The sequence below is a fragment of the Hemisphaericaspora subhashii genome (genome assembly GCF_019202705.1).
Source record: "Hemisphaericaspora subhashii strain CBS 10753 chromosome Unknown scaffold38, whole genome shotgun sequence".
NCBI classification, from domain to species: Eukaryota; Fungi; Ascomycota; class Pichiomycetes; order Serinales; family Debaryomycetaceae; genus Hemisphaericaspora; species Hemisphaericaspora subhashii.
In genome coordinates, this window is record NW_026057386.1 from 52,453 (window position 1) to 72,997 (window position 20,545).

The following is a 20,545-nucleotide window of genomic DNA, read 5'->3' on the forward strand; positions in this document are numbered from 1 at the left end:
ATCATTATCCTCGAAGTAACAAAATCAATACGGAAATAAAATTGTCAAAATAGATGGCCACAATATGGATATTTTGATCTTCCTATTCCGAAATCTATTGTTCTATAGCTGCTCTCAAAAGTTTTTGTCATACACACGGCATTGATCAATAATTCTAAATTAATTCTAGTATTTACTAGTGGCGAAAATAAAGAGATTCGCTGAGGTTACAAGAAGACATGTGTATTTTATATATTTGTAAAACTGCTTACTGGACCAGCTTTGTGGTTCCCATCCTCTGCGTATGGATTTCCGCACATTTTAAAACTGCAACTGCTCTATTTCGTACTATCCTAGCTTCTCAAAAACGAATCCGAGATAAAATCCAACAGCTTCTTTCTCTTCTCCCTCGGCTCCATATTTACCATCCGTTCTTCTCATACCTTCAATCAAGTTCTTGTTCAATTTCGAGAAGTACTTGGGGATTTCCTGATTGAAAATGTCAATAAAATTCTTTTTATACTTCAACGTAAGTCCATATTCTTCACACAAGGCTCTTAATGTTTCAAAAGGAACTACATACTCGGGAACATCATCAACAGCATCCTTCAACCAATAAGAATATCGATTTCCAAATGGTGGCCTGAATACACCATCCGCGGGAGGTTCCTTATCAAACGTGACTGAGTACAAGCTATTCCCAAATTTGACTTTTCCCGTTTCGGTTTTATGAAATTCTTTTTGAACAATTTTGGTTTTGATTATATCCGATGAAGGGATTGTTCCGATAAAGCTCCCTCCTGGCCTGAGTGATCTGGTGACATTGGTTAACAACGTACGAACCTTTTCCTCTGATTCAAATGCATAATGTAATGAGAATTGAGTTGATACAGCATCGACAGGGAATGCTCTATTAATAATACCGGGGAAATTGGGTTCTAAAATGTCTGGAACAAACGCAGTAAAGCAATCACCAGTTGCAAAACATGCTTCGAAGTTATAACGATTCGTGTCCTGACCTCTTGTGTTTTTAAACCTGGCTTTTTGCTTTGAGTATCTTTGATATGCCTCTCTTACGGACAAGTCAGAAATATCTATTCCAATATATTGATCAATTCCAACGAATTCACATTTGTTTAGATCACCACCTTTTCCACAACATAAATCTAGAAACGAGAATAATTCTGACTCTTCTGGATTATGCTTAACATGGTTCCCCAATAAAATATACTTAATAGCATTGTTAAAATTTCTTAACTTATAGATTGGAGAATTGACTCTCGAACCTTGAAATTTGGATTGTTGTGTTCTCTGATTGTAATGAGCTTTAACTATACTATTGATATCTTTCTTTTCTTTATTGGTGATTCTACTTTGAAATGTACGATAAGTTGGATGATCCTGACGATGATTCACTGAAGGATTTGCAACATCAAGATGTATGTATGGATTAGCCTCTTCTTCCTCCTCATCTTCTTCTGCTTCATGCGAATGTTGATCCTTCCTCTGGGATATATTAAGCCTCAGTTCCAATTCATCTCGACTTCGTTTAATTCTCAGCATTCTCGGATCTTGAGTCATGTATTTGGCATATTTAGAATCCGTTGATGTGCTTCTTTCTGCCGGTATAGATTGAGAAGTTACACTTCTTGTACCGTATTTATCATACTTATGATCTATGTTTTGCTTTGATTTCAACCAAGCTGGGGTCTTTTCACTTTCGTTGTTGTATGCTGATGAAATTTGACCTTTATCTTTTGAATTTCTTCTCCGAGAGAATTCTTCAGAAAGTGTTTCTTCAACTTTCTGCCTCTTAGCTACTGGTTCGTGTTCGATTCCATCTTGAGAAGATGATACTGCTTTTGGTTCCTCCATTCTTGTAGTGTCCTAGAAAAGATTCATAACAATTGTGAATGTTTCAAGAGTCATCTTAATTTTTTTTCTCCTTTGCTGGTCATTTCTGAACGGCTTCCAAAAAATTGCTTATGATTGAAGTAATTTTATAAATATCTATAGATCTAGTTCTAACTACATAAAGTAATTATATTGGGTTTTGAGGAATCATTTAAAGCAATGACTTCTCATACAATTGTTCATTGAAAGCCTTGAGAATAGGTTCAATGAAATCTTTCTTGTTTGGTACTAAATGAGCACCATCATGAGGAAAAGTACTTACATTCTCCCTTGAATAAACTGAAGCAGCATATTTGCTTCGAACTGGAGTAACAATATTATCGTTTTCTCCATACACGACTATTATCTTAGTGCTTAAATCATTAGGAGGTAATGTATATTCCAATGCATCATTGGATATTTCTACTACTTTCTTAAACTCTTCCAAATCTCCAATTTTATAATTTATATCTCTATTGTCCCAATCACTGCCACGTTTAGGTTCCGTTAAACAGAAACAAGAAATGAACATAGCAATCTTAAAATCAGGATGTGAGGGCAATAGCCTTCTGATAGAATTTGTAATCATTAAGGCCATAGCTGCACCTTGTGAGAATCCGATTATTCCCTCATAAGGTCCATTGTTTCTTATGTGGTCGATAATATAATCAACAGAATCTTGAAGGCCCACATTGTTTCCTGGACCTTGATGATCCCACCAACAGCAGTTATTGCCTTTTTGCACAACTGACTCCCAAACTCTTTGGGATTCTGCTTCAGTTGGCCCAAATGGGAATGAAACCTCTTCTTTTGACTGGATGCGGTGATAAGGATCAATAAAATCGAGTTGTAGTTGTAACTTCTTCGTCATGCTTTTTCTAAGACCGGAAGATTTAGCTGCTAACGTACTACCATTTTGTAAGAAGCCTGGTAGGCAAAGTATCTTCTTTACCGCAGTCATTTATAGCGTTACAAGAAGTATCATATGTGCATATATTTTGTGTGAGTCTCGAGGTTTTTGTCGTTATAAATTCACTCGTTGAAAATTTCACTAAGACAAACCATACCCTCATCTCATTAAGAATCATCAAAAGTGGATAAAGCAAAATATGTCTGGTATCGAAAGCTTTTTAGATGAAATTAAATGCCAAATTGAACAAGAGTATGTTGTGAGAATAAAATTGAGGATACTGTTCAATATCAATAACTAACCCTTTCCAATAGCTCATCTCAGAGAGAGCACCTACGTGAACTAGAGCACCAATTCGACTTAAAATTGACACCTTATAGAAAGATAGTAAATGATATTCTGTCCGTAAGACCAAGTGAAATATTGGATCGTACAGTGGATACGACTGCCCGTATAGCAGATGTTGCACTTCCAGACACGGATTCAATACTGAAAATTTTCACTCATTTTAGACTGATGTTAGCTGAAATACAATGCAAAGAAGCACAACGTGAGCGTCTTACCAGTAAGTTCATCGAAGAATCAATGTATATTTGTATTGTGTGTCGTTACTTTCAGACAATTGGTCGTTCTTTCGAATCGTATGAAAGTGGAAGTCTTGACATTCCGTTACTAACTACTTGCTTGGTGGACAAGGGTCTAATCGTTACTCCAAAGGAGATTTCTGAAACAATATTTTTGGACAAAGTGGATTATCAAACTTACTTACTAGTCCTTTTGAGATTGGTGGACGTAATCCAGGATTATACCACTAGTGCTATCATTCAATGTTCAATGGGGGCTAATGAATCAGATTCCTCGATTGACTATACGATTGCAGTAATTAACCTGCAGATTGTTTCCAAACTTCAGAGTGGTTTCCAATTGTTGGATCTAAAGAATGATATCTTACGGAAAAGATACGACGGTTTAAAGTACGCCTCGCAGAGATTGAACAAGATTGTTTATGATTTAACTCTAAGAAATTTGATCTCTATAAAGGGTAGTGTATATTAAATATGTTAACTTTCATCGTCAATAATGTGATATATCATATCTTCCAGCATTGTAATCTTAGCTTTCTTGGCAGCTGGCTCAATTGTCTCATCTTCAGCGGTCTTCATATCTTCCAGCATGCTGTACTTAACCTTCTTGGGAGTTGGCTCAATTGTCTCATCATCGTTGGTCTTGGCTTCATCTATAGTATCTAAGCTGTCTTTTGTAATCATTCCTTGATGACTATCGTCGTCTTGTGTATTAGGGGTGCTTCTTTGGTCACCGTTGATATGTTCCACTTTTCCACTCTCAGGACTGCATTCTCCATTTGGTTCTGGCTGGCTCGTGCTTGTTGGCTCCTCTTCCATTATGATCACACTATCATTGACTTCCCGTGACTGCGAGCTTCTAACAAAATCATTATAAATATCAGGTTTCTCTTTCAATACTGCTTCTATTTCTGCCTTGAATTGCTTGAGGATGTCGTTAGTTAGAGGGAAAATATCCCTCTTGGCAATCTTCTTTTTGGCACCAGGAGATTCTAACGCAGGACTATGTCCTACATCCAAATCTTTGAAGAAATGTAAATAGATCTTAAAATATATGCCGACTATGGTATCGTCAATCAATGAGGTTGGGCCAAATCCATTATTAAATTTCTTCATATCATTAATAGAATATAGAAAACACAAGTGCGGGTGTAAATCTTCCGGGATACCTTTTTGCTCCATTAATTCCATAAAAGATTTTATATTGATTGTAAAAGCTTGATAAGATAAATTGTTTATAATTGTCTCCGTAAAAACATCTCCAATGTGAAGCAGTTGTCTGATGAGCTTGCAAATAGAAGCACACAATCCTTCCCATGCAGTGTATAAATTAACCATGATTGAATTTGATCTACGAAGTTTTGGTAACATAACAATTAAGCCTATGAGATCTTTCTTAGCCTTGAGTAACTCAATGTAAAACTGAATGTACTGGAATGTGTAATAAAAATGCTTCCCTGGTCTTTCTTGTTCTGGTTTCCAAATCAGTAACAAAGCTTTATTGGTGGCTCTTAAAGAAACAAACGACGACATTTGTTCAATGGCTCCATCTACGTCTTCAAACTCTTCATATAATATCTTTGCTAATCTATATTTCGCTTTATGCTGCCAATTCTTCTTGTCAAAGCTATCAAGCTTCCTCAATGCCTGACACGCCAACTTGTAGTATTCTTTCTTTGAAAAATCACTTTCTTCAGTTTCAATTTGAATAATCGGATCAGTAACTAAAAGCCTTACTCCTAGCTTAGTTGAAATTAAATCTTGTTTCACATACTTTGTGGTTAGGGAAACTAGGGCATAGTGGGGCTCTACAACGCAGTCAGATGCTTTCGAAAACTTGAATGACATTTTACACGCCTTTCGCATAGTGTCTAAAACTAATGAAGGTGCCTTATTCAATTTTCTTTGCACTTTGGATAAGTAATAGTAGTCCAACCAATCTTTAGTGTTAGAATTTATTGCAAGATGTAATGACTGTTGAATGATCTTGAGACAAAGGGATTTCGTCATCACGCTGGAATTTGTCATAGTAATGGAAGATGCCCCGGATGGTTTCCGAATAAACTTCGCATGAGGAAGAACCCTAAACGCATGCATATCCATGAGTTCCATACAAGCACTGAACATTTCTTTTGCAAACGATGACATCAAACTACCCACGATCGGTTTAATTCTTTCTGTGCTGGATTCATTGATACTTCCGTTGATCGCCATCAAATAACAAATTAAAGCTTTTCTCTGGATATTTGCTGTTGCAATTTTTCTTTCAATCACAGTTAATTTGTCAGATGTCCAAATCAAATCATCTTCAACCAAGAAACCATATGCTTGAGCCAATAGAAACCAACTTTCAACCCGATTATTCCCTGAAACGAGGTCGCTAGTTAACAACGCAACTACATTTTCTAATTCGACTGCCCTGCTCTGCATATTCTTTTTTCGTATCTTATAAGACGCAAATATTAGTAACCCTTGCAAGAAATACAAACCGCCAGATAAAAAATCATAGGTTCCAATCTTGTCCATATTTAAATCAATCAATCCATGGAATGCATCACGAGCAAACCTTGGAGTTACCAACGTTGATTCTAGGAAATATTCTAGACATGCGTTATTTCTGTTTAAAACTTCATTCGATTCAAAATCGAGGTCACCAACAACATTGTATATCTCATCGATGAGCGACTTGATTTCGTGCTTGGGAGTATTTACCATGGGGTTGTTTTTGAAACAGAATGGCAATACAAATTTTGATAATTCTTTACAATCATTTTCATCTAATTCATCTTTTCGCTCTGAAAAATGGTCTACTGGAATAAAACCATTGATATTTATGTTGTAATGATAGCGGCATAAAATAACCTGGGCAATGTCTTCATCACTTTCTGGAAGTTCACTCAAATACTCTTGGGAAATGGCCAAAAAAATACCTTGGGATGCACTGCAGATTCCACTAGCGCCCAATTGGGCATGAAACAATTTGATAATTTTCTTTAAGAAGTTTTGCTCTTCATTTTCAAATGAGTCTTTAAGTAATGCCAACATTAGTACTACTGTTTTTAATAATATGTCTTTTAGTTTCTCATATGATGAAAGCGATCTTTCGCGAATCGATGAACGTAGGGATGTCATAAAACTAGCCTGCTCGTGAGTTTCGAATAACAAGCATAATTCAAAGAACATAAACAATATCAGGAAATCCAAATCATTCTCTGAAAGTTCAACACCTAATCTCCAACCATTATTTTCAATGCTTGTAAGTAGAAGCGTTACGCTATCTGCATAAAAACCGATTACCCTCAATAACGTATTGAATCTTGTTTCTGTGTCAAGCGCTTCGTAGCTTCGTCCAGTTAAGTAGTCACAAAGAAAATGCAAGCAATGATGAAATCCAACTAGTAGTTGCTTCCATTTGTCATTCAGGTTATAAAACAGAAGGAGTATCCCCCATAGGCTAAGTCTCATTTCCACCGCAGAAACATTTAAGAATTCTTTAATTGAAGTAATGGCTTCGTTCTCACTTCGTTCCGTGCTAATTAAAATATCTTCTAAAAGAAGGATCGCTTCTGTACTCCCATTATGCGGCTCTGAATATAAAATCCTCCAGAAAATTGAAAGAACAGACACCATTGTTAATTGGTTCTGTATTCCATCTAAAGTCAATTCCATAAAGTTGGCGTAGTTTGGGTAATTGATTGCAATCTTAAATTTGGAACTTGTCACAAGCTTTAATAATTGCTCAAGCATCCCTCGAATCACTTGATCTTCATTCCAAGAAGCAGTTTGATATTTCTCTTTTATTATTTTCCCCCATCTAAATCGGCATTCCAATACAAAACCTATTTCGTCATGAGTACCAAGATCATGGAAATGATCATCAATGCGAATGGACCAACGATTTATTTTATCATTTAGTTTGAGGAGATCTTGGCTCAAACTATTTATGATGGCCTTATTGAACTTCAGCTTCGTTTTAATTAAATCTTTAATGTGGAGCTCTAAACTAATCGAGCAATCGACCAATACTTCAAATAGAGAAACGGCCAACTTCAAATCGCCAATGCTTGGTTTCCGTGTATTTAATAAATCATAGATATAAATTTCAAATTCTACTACCCAATCCTTGACTTTATTGTATAGTTTAGCGTCCCATTCAGATTCTATAATCAATGCAGTTTCGTCTGTGCCCAAAAGGTGTCGTATAATGGAAAGTTTTGCTTCTTCAAAATTAGGCTTTCTTCGGTTCATTTCTTTGACAAACTCAATAATTTTGTCGGAAGTCTCTATTTCCGATATATTTCGGTACATTTTCTTTTCCGTCTGATTGGTTCCTCCTCCGAACTCACTCAATAAATCTAGAAGCTTTGAATTATCATCTATTTTATCTTTGGATTTACTGCTCTGTGAAGAATTCGAACCTAGCGAAATGGCATAACTTTGGGAATTCCAATCATTTAGGATGTTTACGAAATCTTTCATGAACGTATTGACTTCTTTTGTCTCTTCTAAATAGATGGAAGGAATATCCGATATTTCAAATTTTGGAAAGACCGAAGATAAAGACATGGATACATAAATGTATTTAGGGCTCCAAAATGTTTCCTTTCTAGAATAATTTCGGGAATCTCTGTGCTGGTCTCTGTCTTAGCCAATCTTTTCGAAGATCTTTGTATTTGTTTGGAATCATTAGTTACATCATCGTCTACTTTCTTTAGTTCGTCCTTTTCTAATATTTTGTCTTCGGAATCTGTAGAAGAGACGGTGGGAATGGGTTCCGTAACGACCATGGCCTTTTCTTCTTGGGATATAACCAATTCAACTATGTCAAATGATTCCTCTGTTAATATATAAGGTTCTAGAAATTTAAGTCTGGTATAATAAACATCTTCCACCTTTGAATTGTCTTGGTTGTCTTTCAAATACTTGTTTATAGAGTCAAGGATATCCAGCCAGTTTAATTTGCCTCCTTTTCCAGCGCATTCTATTGACATAAGTTTCTTCTTTTTCGATTCCAATTGCTGATCAGTAAAATCCTGTTTCATTGCCTCCAAAAATTGGAGCGATAGCTCCAAGTCTGTGTTCTTAGTTGATGTATTGTTTACATGCAACTTGCCTAGTATGTGGTTGAACCTACGTCTGGCTAAATCACTTATGGGTAATAATCCTGCTAATTCGTCACTCTCTTCCCGGGAGTTTAACGAGTATTCAACTGTAAATCTTGCAAGTCTCGTTGAACCTATCGTCATGTACATTTGATACAACGTTTCCAATAACTTTTCATCACCTTCATTGTATAGCAATGCTATACAGAAATCATCCAACATCGTATAGAAAAGGTCTTTTGATTTAGTTTTATAGTCCACGGTACTAGAAATAGAATCTTTAAGGTTTATTTCTTTCATTATGGCTTCATTATGTTCCCTCAATATGTCCAAGTATAAAAATCCTCTGTTCCTGAATATCAAATATCGAAGCGATTTAAGATTTGGTGACAATAATGATAATTCATCGACGGATGAATTTTGTGAACCATTTTGGATGCCACGTAAGAAAGCTTCTTCTTCCAGATAATGATTGGATATCACATCAAGTAAAAACAACTCTTCATATATTTTATATGCTTGAACATAATCGCTCTTTTTCTGAAATAGCAAAGCTTTTTGGAATAATTTAAACCCTTGTTCGACTTGAAGTTCTCTTGTATGTTGTTCTTCTAGATCCTTTTTGGAAACAGAAGGATCCTCAATAAAGTTCAATGGTACGAAAGAAGACTAACGCAATGTAAGTTAGTAAATAAGTCGTTAAAGAAAGGTCGCACGTGCAATAGATAGATTACATACCATTTATCAACCTCCGTTTGATTTGATGTGTAAGTGTCTGATTGATTGAATTGGTTGTTTGTGATTTTAGGTTTATGGCAAGTTTGTTTTTTGGCAACCAACAATTTTTATTCAATTCGCACCACCGGCGCACCACCTAGTATAATAAAATCCAATAAGAAGTCTCTCAATTTCACTCGAAGAGAAATCGAATCTTGAATTGTATAAAAGTAATAAATAAATAAATAAATAAATAATTGTTCAATTAAATTAATGCTACAAGCTACTTAGTATTTACACTGATGGAGATTTTACTTTCAACCTCAGACTTGTCCTGGACAGTAATCTCTTGATGTTCTGGATCAGATTCCAAGGACAGTGAATCATCAGTTGCTTTTTCTTTCCTTCCAAATCTGATCCACCATATAAAGTGACTGGCGAATATTCCGAGTTCAAGAAAGAGAACAATTGCATACAACACAATGCTCATGATGTCGACGGTACCAAAGATGATACTCAAAATGGAGAAAAATGCACCGGCTGAATCAATGAGTAAAAATCCAAAGTTAATACCGACAACACGACCTTTTCTCTTTGCTAACTCAAAATATGGGGGAATTAATCCAACGGCCAAAAGTATTGACGCAATAATCCCAATGATTAACATCGGCCATTCTATACCTCTAGCATAAAGTGGTCTCAACCATAATATGAATCCAACTTCCAATCCAACTGATATAAGGAGAAATGATGTAACAAAAATGATTAATCTTCTTCTGCTAATCTTATGTGGTGGATAGTATAATGTTTGTACCCATGTAATTAAACAAAAAAATGTAAATAATTGAGGCTGGATCTGTAAGGGAATAGCTCCATCTGTGGCAAAAAAGTATATAGCAAAGGGAACACCACTAGCAGTCCATAGAAACAACATGAGTGGCGGGACACCTTCACAATCTTTTACTCTATAATTTCGTATAATCTGAGGTATAAGTTGAATACACCAACATATTGTACCAATTGTACCTAAAACATTTTCTGCCACTGTATTCTCCAACATACTAAAGATCTCCTTTTTTTGCCCTATTCTTTTCAAACTAACTAAGTCTGGTGAAAACAACGAAGAAAAGGGAATATATCTATTTATTTATAATCTTTTATATATAAAAGCTCATAATTTAAAGAGTAAATCTGATATCTTTAACGTTAGATGAATAAAATTTAATCAAATCAAGAGTCAAAAAATTTTCTTAACAAAAATAAAAAATTCAAATTTTGCGCAATTGCGCTTTAATTAAAAATTAGTTGTACAGTATGCCGGAAAATTTTTCACTCATTAATCACTATATTCAAAATCTAAGCTAGAATCATAGTTATCAGATGGAATAAATGTTTCTTGAAGTTCCTGGGAGCTGGTTTCCGGTTGTTCGCTTAAAAGTTCGTGAATATTATTCTGCTTACTTGAATCTTTTTCATGTATTCCAGACACGTCTGGCGGTGTATCATTCGGCTCCCCGATTCCGGGCAATGATCTAGCTTCTTGTTGGGCATTGTTACAAACAATTTTCTCACCCATTTTCTTGGCAACTTTTTGTACCTCATCCTTATCAGAAGTTAAAAACCCACCACCTTCAAACTCGCTCGAATCATCTGAATCCTCTTCATTTTGCAAGTAGGAAATTGGTTGGTTGTCTTCAACATCAGTCAAAATAAATCCACCTTGATCATCGTCACTGGATTCATTATCAGATTCTGCTACTGGACTTTCCGCGTCCGATATTACTCCGTGTTCTCTATTTACACGTGCTTGAACTCGAAGTTTAGTTAAAAAATATTTCCAATTGTTTAGAGCACTGATTTCCATAAATTGTCGTTTCTGATCTAACTCGTCTTCTATAAGATGCTCAACAGTTATATCCATAGCTTCCTTGTATTCTTCAGCAATAACAATACCACCTTCTCTTGCAGTTGCATTGGTTCTCCTTCTTTTCAGCTTTGCGCCAAAATCGAATGCCACTATAGCTTTAGCATAATCAATTCCTAATATCCTAGCAGCTGTCTGTAGGAGCTTCATTGGACAATTGGGGCCTATTCGTATCAAAGCACCATTGTCTGGAAGCATGGTTGCAGTATAAACATCAACATTTCCAAACTCATTTTTCGGCACGATGCCGTTCTCTACTGGCTTTGGAATATACAATTTTGTTTGAAATTCAGCATATAACCTAATATTATCCGAAGGATCTGCAGCCTCCTTGATTTTCAATGGTTGTGCTCCGATTTTCAATACTCGTCCTCTCAAATACCAAGCTTTTGCAGATCGCACATGATGAACACTTGATCTTTTATATACTGGTATTACCTTTGTTGCCGTCCGCGAGCGAAAGGTCCCACATTTAGTGGTATTGTCTTTGGGATATATTACCTCATTCTGACGAATTTGCGATTCCAAGGCATAAAGTGGGTGATTCTTGAATGCTTGTAGGTTATTGGGCATTCCCTCTGCCAAATCACGATCGTGGAATTCCTTTAACTCGAATATATCTGTTGAGCAACGAGAATTTCTCTTGCTGCAAGCCTTTAAAACCTTTCGATACCAGTGGGCGTCTTCTTCTGATCTTGACTCTATACGTTTTCTTACTGTATTTGCATTATATGACAAACTATACCTTCGAGTGACATCTCTAACCCGACCAGCCTTGTCAAATGCAAGAACGTAAGTTATCTGGTTCCTATTATCTGAAGATGGTGGTTCAAACTGTGATTTCCTTCTCTTGGGACAAACCTCAATGGATTTCATAACTATGGGATCTATACTGACCCACTTTCTTAAATGTTTATCCCAAACTTCAGTCCAGAAAACTGGAAAGCGTGACTCGGTAAATGTCATGCCATTTGCTTGTTTCTGTTTCTTGGATTGAGACAAAAATTCGTCTCGGCTATTTGAAATTGAATTAGGAAGACTTTTACATTCTGTAGCTTCTGCAATATCCGGTCCAGAATTTACTGACAAGTCTGTAAAATCAGGAGGTTGTAAAGAAAATACTAATCTCGCATTCAATCCTAGTCCTCTTAATAGACTTACGAAGCCCTGAACTGCTATGTCTCTATTACCTCGAAAATTAATGATTAGTTTTCTGAATTGACCAGCACTTACAGTCTCGGTTCTGTTTTGACGTTTGGAAAGTTCATTCCAATTCTTGCGTATCAATCCTTGCGATGTGATCCGAAACTTCAGGTTATATCGATTCATTAGTTTGTGTAGCCCATCGAGCAACTTTCTTGAACGGACTGAATTGGAATCTTTCTCACTATCACCACCTTTAATTAGTTTCCTAATGGAGTCATCCAAATATATTTCTGCTAGAGCACTTGCGAGTGACTTATTGTTGCACCAAGAGTTACGGATCGCTCCATGCGTTGCCATGAAAAGAATATACAGGCGATGGATTTGTAATCGTCGAGTCCGTTCTTCAATACTCACTATAGTTCTTTTCTTTTTTTGAGTAACTTCCAAATTTGGTTGAATTGGGATGGTCAAGACCTCATCACGGTTGGAAATAGTAGCGTTTGTAGATAAGCCAATGTTGAACGCGTCATTATTAAGATCCACGTCTTCAAATTCTTCCGACTCGTCGGAGTCTTGCTCGATTGAGTGTTGTCCGATTGCTTGAGTCAAATTGGGTATCAAACTAACATCCTCAAATTCATCTGATTCATCTGAGTTGGAGCTGCTAGTTAGGTTAATTATCTCGGTGGGGTTTGAACTTGATTCAGGGTTGCTTGCTAGTTCAATTGTGTTTTGATTTTCAAACGTATTGGTTGCAGGTCTTGTAGTCCTTCTTTTCTTCCTTGGCTTATTGCTTTCATTGGAATCGTTTCTGGCCACTTTCAATAATTGTTTATATTCAATTCTAGAATTATTGCTCATTTGAAATAAGATTTGACATGTTCCTTGTTGGCTCATCGTTGTGGCAAAAATCGTTCTACGGGGAGAAAAACCGAATTTTATATTTCGTGGTAGCCGATAATTGCACCCGCGAAGCATTGCGGGCCAAGACTACCTGGTTTAATGGGTACTTGAGTTAAAAGACATAGTATCTATATTCCCTATACAATAATCTCTAATAGTATTATTTTTGACATATTCTATACTTTTGAAATCTGTACATCTCTTGATATCTTAATAAGTAAGTTGATCCAAACCAGGTACCACTCAATTCTACCACCAAAAAAAAATTAATGAAAAATTCTGACCTCTACCATCACCAGTGATTTCGAGAACTATAAAGTACAGAGCAACTACTAAAGGGGATAGTGATATGATAGTAATATGATAAACTTCTGTGTGATACGACGAACCCATTTCAAGCAAAATAGTGTCCTGCTTACTCTACTGAGATATGCATCAACAAAATCGTTACTAAGTCATCGAAGCTTCGAAAGAATACCGACCAAATTAAATAATGAATTAAAGAACTATACTCGACCAAGAGTTAAAATTCAACCTAGAATCATGAACTTACCTTTATATTGTCGACTAAAAATCGAAAAGAAATTTCCTTTGGATGTTAATACGTCAATACCAACAAATGCACACAAGATGTCAAATACGAAGCTAGAAAGAGAATTATTAGAACCAATAGTATTCCAGATATGCCTTGCATTTGAGAGACTTAGCAAAGTGGAAACAGAATTAGACATAAAAGACCAGGAAGTTTTTTTTGAACGGTTTTTAAGTGTCATGACTAATCACTCTTCCTTAGAGAGCATTCAAGAGCTAATAGAATCCGAGCTCAAGTTGAATATAAAACAAGAATCACAGAGGTTATTAAAGAGTGTCATCTATTTGGATTCGTTGCCAAGAGCTATTGAGTTGGGAGTACTATCTTTTTACTTTATCAATCAGAAATTGGGGAAGCCCCATACTGTCAAACGAGATCTAATCAACTGGGTGAAATCAATAACTGCACCTTCAATTAGAGAAAGCCATTCATTTATTTGCAAGTCGGTTGATCCTCCAGCATTTGTTCTATTTGATTTACTATGTAGGAATCCCCTATTTAAAGAAGAATTTGTTCTCCAATTAGATTTATGGAAGCATAACCTAAAGCCATTTTCCGAGTGTTGTTTGCTGAATCCCTCGATCCTAAAGAAATGCTTAGAAAACTTAATTTTTCACAGTTTAGAATTCGAACCAGACTTATTGGAAGATATAATTCAAAGTACATTTCAGTTTTGCAAATCTAAGAGAAAGGGTGTAGATATTGAATTTGATAATGCATTTATCAATTACCTTGTTTGGAAGATTGCGGAATATGCTGCACGTCAAAAATCATTAGATCGAGTTAAGATAGCTACTACCCAAGAGCATCTAGTGAAATTTCTTGAAACAGACGGACTGAATGCTTATAAGGAATTGGATTTCCGAGCGTATATGGGTATAATCGTAATGATGGCAGATATTTCTCCGGAAAAGGCGAAGAAATTAATGGATATTGTTGAAAAGCGGTTTCTTGGAGGAGATGCAGCGTCTAGAAAAGAACTGGTTGCTTATCACATTGGTAAAATCTGTTTGGCAACATCTCCTGAAGAATTGCTTGAGGAATTCGATACTGCGTTCACGCAGTGTAACAAGTCAACTAACATATGGTTATTTTTCATTAGGAAACTAGATTCTTTTGGCTTACTTGATTCAAATCGAAGTTTGAAAATACTTTCAAGAATAGTTGATTCAGATGCGATTCTACTGCGAGCTATTGTTAATGCATTGTTGCGTCCAGTTTATGACATATCAATCTTGGAGGAAATGATCAATATGACGAAAAGCAAGAAAGAAAAATCTGGGAACCTTATTAGTGCTTTTCTTCCTAAATATATCCAATTGCTATATAGGTATAAAAGAAAGGGAAGGAAATGTAAGTTGTTGCATTTTTGGGATGAAGGTAATTCTGAAACCGAAAATGATATATTTGATAACCTAGGGGAATATTCGGTACGCCTAATGCATACAAATTTCCCAATGCGTTCCGTGGTTGAAATAGGTATGATACTAGAATGGATATACCAAATGAATCCAAAGAATGTTTATCAGGTATATAAACGTGAATTGTTGGATAAGAACTTAACCCCAAACAAGAAGTCTTTAAAAATCCTAATCCAAGCCGCTGGCACAGAGATTGATCAGGCATGGGATGATCTTTCGCCGCAGCAAGTGGCCATTATTCAATTTCACTCGCATGTAAAATATCGAGCTAACGATCTAGAATTTGGATTAACGCCTACCAACGATTTGTGGAGGGCGTATATAAAGTTGCTAATGAAGAATGGGTATATTTCAGAACTATCAAAAATTTTGAAATGGTGGGAGGATATTAACTTTGTTCCCAATAAAGGAACCCTCATGATGCTTCTTATTGCATTTCCACGGGAATTTTCTGATAGGCATCTTAGACATCATGAAAAGCTTAGACGAGAAAGTGTGGCATATGAACAAACGAACTGGGAATGGCCCACTGAAGAGGAATTAATAGAGTTTAGAAGACGTTTCGAAAGGTAAACATATTTATTTATTTGTAAATAGAAAATCATTTAATCAATAGAATTTTATTTTGCAGCCTGCAACCAACGCATTTGTCTTTTTCCGCAATTTTTTTCTTTTCAGCCAATCAAATTTAATCCCCGGACTAAATTTTTTAAAGTTTTCCGATTTCTACCGGACAAATTGTTGAAAAACTAAATTTATAAGAACCACCGAATTTTTTTTTTTTTCAACCCCAGAAGTTTTGAATTTCGATTTCTTCAATTTCTTTGATTTGTATTGAAAACTACAATAAGTATCATGTTGAGATTAACTACCAAAAACTCAGTCAAGGTTTCATCCAGAGCCTTCTCCAACTCCGCTATTGCTTTCCAAAGCACCAGAATTGAAAGTGATGCTTTTGGTGAAATCGAAGTTGACAGTTCCAAATATTATGGTGCTCAAACTGCTAGATCTAAAATGAACTTCAAGATTGGTGGTCCAGCTGCTCGTATGCCAACTCCGGTTGTTAGAGCTTTTGGTATCTTAAAGAAATCTACTGCAATTGTTAATGAATCATTAGGTGCTTTGGATCCAAAGTTATCCCAAGCCATTCAACAAGCTGCTACTGAAGTTTCTGAAGGAAAATTGGACGAACACTTCCCATTAGTTGTTTTCCAAACTGGTTCCGGTACTCAATCTAACATGAATGCCAATGAAGTCATTTCTAACAGAGCTATCGAAATTTTAGGTGGTGAATTGGGTTCTAAAAAGCCAGTCCATCCAAATGATCACTGTAACATGTCTCAATCTTCCAATGATACTTTCCCAACCGTTATGCACATTGCTGCTGTTACTGAAATCAACAATTCTTTAATCCCAGAATTAACCAAGTTACGTGATTCTTTACAAGCTAAGGCTGAAGAATTCAAGGATATCATCAAGATTGGTAGAACCCATTTACAAGATGCTACTCCATTAACTTTAGGTCAAGAATTCTCTGGTTATGTCCAACAATTAACCAATGGTATTGAAAGAGTTGAAAAGACTTTACCAAACTTATTGTACTTGGCTCAAGGTGGTACTGCCGTTGGTACTGGTTTGAACACTAGAAAGGGATACGATGCCAAGGTTGCTGAACAAGTTTCTAAATTGACTGGTTTCCCATTCAAGACTGCTCCAAACAAGTTTGAAGCTTTAGCTGCCCATGATGCTATTGTTGAAGCCTCTGGTGCATTAAACACTGTTGCTGTCTCTTTATACAAGATTGCTAATGATATCAGATACTTAGGTTCTGGTCCAAGATGTGGATATGGTGAATTATCTTTACCAGAAAACGAACCAGGTTCTTCAATCATGCCTGGTAAAGTTAACCCAACCCAAAACGAAGCTTTAACCATGGTTGCTTGTCAAGTCTTTGGTAACAATGCTGCTATCACTTTTGCTGGTGCATCTGGTCAATTCGAATTAAATGTTTTCAAGCCAGTCATGATTTCCAACTTGTTATCTTCAATCAGATTAATTGCTGATGGTGCTGCTTCTTTCAGAACTAACTGTGTTGATGGTATTCAAGCTAACAAAGAAAAGATTGAAAAGACCTTACACGAATCATTGATGTTGGTTACTGCATTAAACCCAAAGATTGGTTATGATGCTGCATCAAAGACTGCCAAGAATGCTCACAAGAAGGGTTTAACTTTAAAGCAATCTGCTCTTGAATTGGGTGTTTTAAGTGAAGCTGAATTCGATGAATGGGTTAGACCAGAAAAGATGATTGGTCCAAAGGATTAAAAAGATTAATTCTAGATATTTATAGTTAAGTTTATATTTATGTATATGTAAGTTTTTATACATCTTGTTTATATTCCCCCATTTTATTATTATTTATTATTATTTAAGTCAAATGATAATGAAACATGCAAACCTCTAAATTGCTTGGTTATTATTCTACCATGGTGTCAGTGCTACCAGCCAAATCTTTTTTCTGGTGCCATTTGAACTCGCATCAACAACATCACCCAAAACAGCAAAAAAGAAACTTGTCCAAAACCCAGCACAATCTACAACTTTCCATTCTTTTCAAAAGTCTGGGGTTAAGCATAACTTTATTCATTACATCAGTATGGGGTTATCTACTATATTACTGCAAATAAACAAAAAGGGTAAGGTACAACCCAAACCCGTAGCTGCAGGTGAAACGGTGTCAAAGTATGATGGCATATCAGGACAGAGACAGGCATCTAATAGAGTAGACCGGCCAGTCGATCCTGTCGTGGCTAGATTAAAGGAAAAGCGACGATTAGAGAAAGAAAAGGCGGAGCAAGAGGCAAGGTTGAAAAAAGGTTTACCTCCAAAAGCTCCAAAACTGTCGAGTAAGACTGCAAAGAACATCCAGAAGCAAGGCGAACGAGAACCTAGAACCTCACGAAAATCCACCCCTGTATCCTCAGCACCTTCCATTCCACCTCCACCTTCACAATCATTGAAACCAAAGAAGAAAATGAACTTTAGCGAGTTGATCAAAAAAGCGTCCAAGATTGATCAAGATAAGCTTTCAATAACTTTTCCATCCAAGAACAAGTCACCAGAAGCAAGTGGTTTAAAACCACATAATCCTAATAAAACAAATACAACTGCAACTAAACGTGACATTAAAAAGCCTTCTCCGGCTCCTCCTAAGAAAGTGGATAGTAGACCTAGTCCTCAGCAGGAAGTAAAACAGAATATTAGAGCACCTTTACCTGTAAGACAGCCGTCTGCAAAAATTCAAGAGAAATTAAAAGAAAAGAAGGAACAACACAGAAAACACAAGTCGCGTGAAGTGCATGAAGTTGAGGATGACGATGACGATGAACTATCCTCATTCATAGCTTCCGATGAGGAAGAAGAAATATATGAAGGAGATGGTGGAGATTATGATAGAGATGAAATTTGGGCTATTTTTAATAGAGGGAAAAAACGGTCACATTATGATAGATATGATTATGATTCAGCAGACGATATGGAAGCGACAGGTGCTGAGATCTTGGAAGAAGAATATAGATCAAGGAGAAATGCAGAATTGGAAGATCGTAGAGAATTAGAAGAAGAAAAACGTTTGGCTTCGCTTAAAAGAGCTAGATTATCAAAGAGATCTTAGATTAGTCTCATTATGTATAGATTTTTTTTTTTAGTCAGTATCCTCTATCTGATGATACGATGAGCAAAAGTAGATGGACCCAATATTTAATAAAATAAATGACATTAATGAAGTCAGTAAGAGTCTTAAGAAGTCTTCTTTATCATTAACTAATAGATTACAATCAATCCTTTATGATTACTATTATGTTTCCAACCTTCATGAAACTATATTACCCAACTTCCCACTAGTAGGGAACGAGCGATGTGGTCTATGGTATGTTCCAAAGACATCAGCTGAAGCTTCTGCTCAACGTATAGAGTCACCAACGACAAACTACTTAGATCACATATTCAAGAGCAAGTCCACAACCTCGGCTGTATTCAAAAGTACAGATGGACATACAAATGTTTGGTCATTTTCATTGCGAAGACTCAATTTGCAACTACTACCCTTGCTTTCAGAATTTGGAGGATTGTCGATTATCGATTCAACCAGACGAGGGAAGTTGATGCCTGATGCCTTGCTGAAAACGATTCCAATTTGGTGTGCCGTTATCAATTCTATTCTTTATGATGGAATGGATCAAATTCTGATAAAAGAGGAACTAGAAAACGATGGGGCTGATGAAGATGAGATTGAATTTCTCCTAGATTTAATGAAAGATAATTGGCTCAGAACCCCGAAGAGCATGGTTTCCGAGAATGAGCATAATTCCATTGTTAAACTAATCTCTAGTTTTAGGGATTCCGTGTATAGCGCAGGTCTATTTGACAGGGAGACTCTTCTAGAAATGCTTGGAGGGAAACGCAAGCCCTTGGTGCCTTCTTGGTTTTATCCAGGAAAGGGAACACCGTTGGCCACAGACTCTATGTATCAGGTATGCTGCATATCAGCATCTAAGAAAGTCGAAAGTTCCTATGAGATGTTCAGCATAAGAACAATGGATGATACATTCTTAAATTGGAATTATATTCAGGGATCTGGAGATGACCACGAATTATGGGTACCAACCGATTTGTGCAAAGGAAGTTTTGGACCTAATTTATTTTGGAAGGCTATCCTAGATAAGAATAGCAATATTATAGATTGCAACACTGGGTTTATTTATAGTTGGATGACTGACATAGAATTGTTTGAAAAGTTAAATACTTGGTACGATTCGAGAGAATCTAGATATGAACTGAATATTGCACTTCATCAACTTGCAGGAACAGGAATTTGCATTGGGAAAATCGATTCTACGATGGACTATAAACAGGTGATAGGTAGCACATCAAATCCAACCATTGTCGTATTTAGTGAAAAATATAAGATCGCAAATATTCCTCCTACTAAGGTAAACAATGTCTTAGAGTATCCAATAGCAGCTAACAAAAAGGGTTCAAATATTTTAAGAAGCAAATTACCCGAAATAGGTCTGAGTATAGATTTTGAATCATCTGGCTCATCCTGTATTATTCTTTGTGAGACGGGCCGTGATATAAGCATTGGGTTTGCACTTGTATTGTTATGCAAATTCTTCGATTCAGATTGGGAAAGAACATCAGAGTCATCAAGAATTAGCAAAACCTTGGTTAAACAACATTTGAGCAAGCTATCTCAAATTACTAATGCTAATCCAAGTAGAAGTACTCTTCAAAGTATCAACGCCTATCTCTTCCTGCATCAATGAATAAGTGTGTAGATATTTGAAAGTGTTTGTATAACAATAGAATGTAA

At 36.2% G+C, this 20,545-nt stretch overlaps 10 protein-coding genes across 10 annotated transcripts; 5 read left to right on the forward strand and 5 right to left on the reverse strand. All coding sequences in view use genetic code 12, as the record gives it.

The window, feature by feature from the left end:
• Window positions 1-327: 327 nt before the first annotated feature.
• Window positions 328-1,854, reverse strand: ABD1 (mRNA (guanine-N7)-methyltransferase; the record flags this gene model as incomplete). Its single annotated transcript, XM_049409282.1, has 1 exon — window positions 328-1,854. The coding sequence occupies one exon, from the start codon at window positions 1,852-1,854 to the stop codon at window positions 328-330; it is 1,527 nt and encodes a 508-aa protein (XP_049261475.1).
• A 190-nt stretch (window positions 1,855-2,044) lies between these two features.
• J8A68_005239 (putative serine hydrolase) lies at window positions 2,045-2,833 on the reverse strand (the record flags this gene model as incomplete). The annotated part of the gene is made up of 1 exon (XM_049409283.1): window positions 2,045-2,833. The coding sequence occupies one exon, from the start codon at window positions 2,831-2,833 to the stop codon at window positions 2,045-2,047; it is 789 nt and encodes a 262-aa protein (XP_049261476.1).
• Window positions 2,834-2,981: 148 nt separating this feature from the next.
• J8A68_005240 (uncharacterized protein) lies at window positions 2,982-3,838 on the forward strand (the record flags this gene model as incomplete). Its single annotated transcript, XM_049409284.1, has 2 exons — window positions 2,982-3,034; window positions 3,097-3,838. The coding sequence occupies 2 exons, from the start codon at window positions 2,982-2,984 to the stop codon at window positions 3,836-3,838; spliced, it is 795 nt and encodes a 264-aa protein (XP_049261477.1).
• A 5-nt stretch (window positions 3,839-3,843) lies between these two features.
• Window positions 3,844-9,209, reverse strand: J8A68_005241 (uncharacterized protein; the record flags this gene model as incomplete). The annotated part of the gene is made up of 3 exons (XM_049409285.1): window positions 3,844-7,784; window positions 7,931-9,137; window positions 9,207-9,209. 3 exons carry the CDS (start codon window positions 9,207-9,209, stop codon window positions 3,844-3,846), a joined length of 5,151 nt encoding a protein of 1,716 aa, XP_049261478.1.
• Window positions 9,210-9,468: 259 nt separating this feature from the next.
• On the reverse strand, window positions 9,469-10,245 carry J8A68_005242 (uncharacterized protein; the record flags this gene model as incomplete). Its single annotated transcript, XM_049409287.1, has 2 exons — window positions 9,469-9,598; window positions 9,662-10,245. The coding sequence occupies 2 exons, from the start codon at window positions 10,243-10,245 to the stop codon at window positions 9,469-9,471; spliced, it is 714 nt and encodes a 237-aa protein (XP_049261479.1).
• Window positions 10,246-10,521: 276 nt separating this feature from the next.
• J8A68_005243 (uncharacterized protein) lies at window positions 10,522-13,152 on the reverse strand (the record flags this gene model as incomplete). Its single annotated transcript, XM_049409288.1, has 1 exon — window positions 10,522-13,152. One exon carries the CDS (start codon window positions 13,150-13,152, stop codon window positions 10,522-10,524), a length of 2,631 nt encoding a protein of 876 aa, XP_049261480.1.
• A 549-nt stretch (window positions 13,153-13,701) lies between these two features.
• On the forward strand, window positions 13,702-15,744 carry J8A68_005244 (uncharacterized protein; the record flags this gene model as incomplete). The annotated part of the gene is made up of 1 exon (XM_049409289.1): window positions 13,702-15,744. One exon carries the CDS (start codon window positions 13,702-13,704, stop codon window positions 15,742-15,744), a length of 2,043 nt encoding a protein of 680 aa, XP_049261481.1.
• A 282-nt stretch (window positions 15,745-16,026) lies between these two features.
• On the forward strand, window positions 16,027-17,496 carry FUM12 (Fum12p; the record flags this gene model as incomplete). The annotated part of the gene is made up of 1 exon (XM_049409290.1): window positions 16,027-17,496. The coding sequence occupies one exon, from the start codon at window positions 16,027-16,029 to the stop codon at window positions 17,494-17,496; it is 1,470 nt and encodes a 489-aa protein (XP_049261482.1).
• Window positions 17,497-17,827: 331 nt separating this feature from the next.
• Window positions 17,828-18,844, forward strand: J8A68_005246 (uncharacterized protein; the record flags this gene model as incomplete). Its single annotated transcript, XM_049409291.1, has 1 exon — window positions 17,828-18,844. The coding sequence occupies one exon, from the start codon at window positions 17,828-17,830 to the stop codon at window positions 18,842-18,844; it is 1,017 nt and encodes a 338-aa protein (XP_049261483.1).
• A 73-nt stretch (window positions 18,845-18,917) lies between these two features.
• Window positions 18,918-20,498, forward strand: RIT1 (tRNA A64-2'-O-ribosylphosphate transferase; the record flags this gene model as incomplete). Its single annotated transcript, XM_049409292.1, has 1 exon — window positions 18,918-20,498. The coding sequence occupies one exon, from the start codon at window positions 18,918-18,920 to the stop codon at window positions 20,496-20,498; it is 1,581 nt and encodes a 526-aa protein (XP_049261484.1).
• Between the last annotated feature and the right edge of the window lie 47 nt (window positions 20,499-20,545).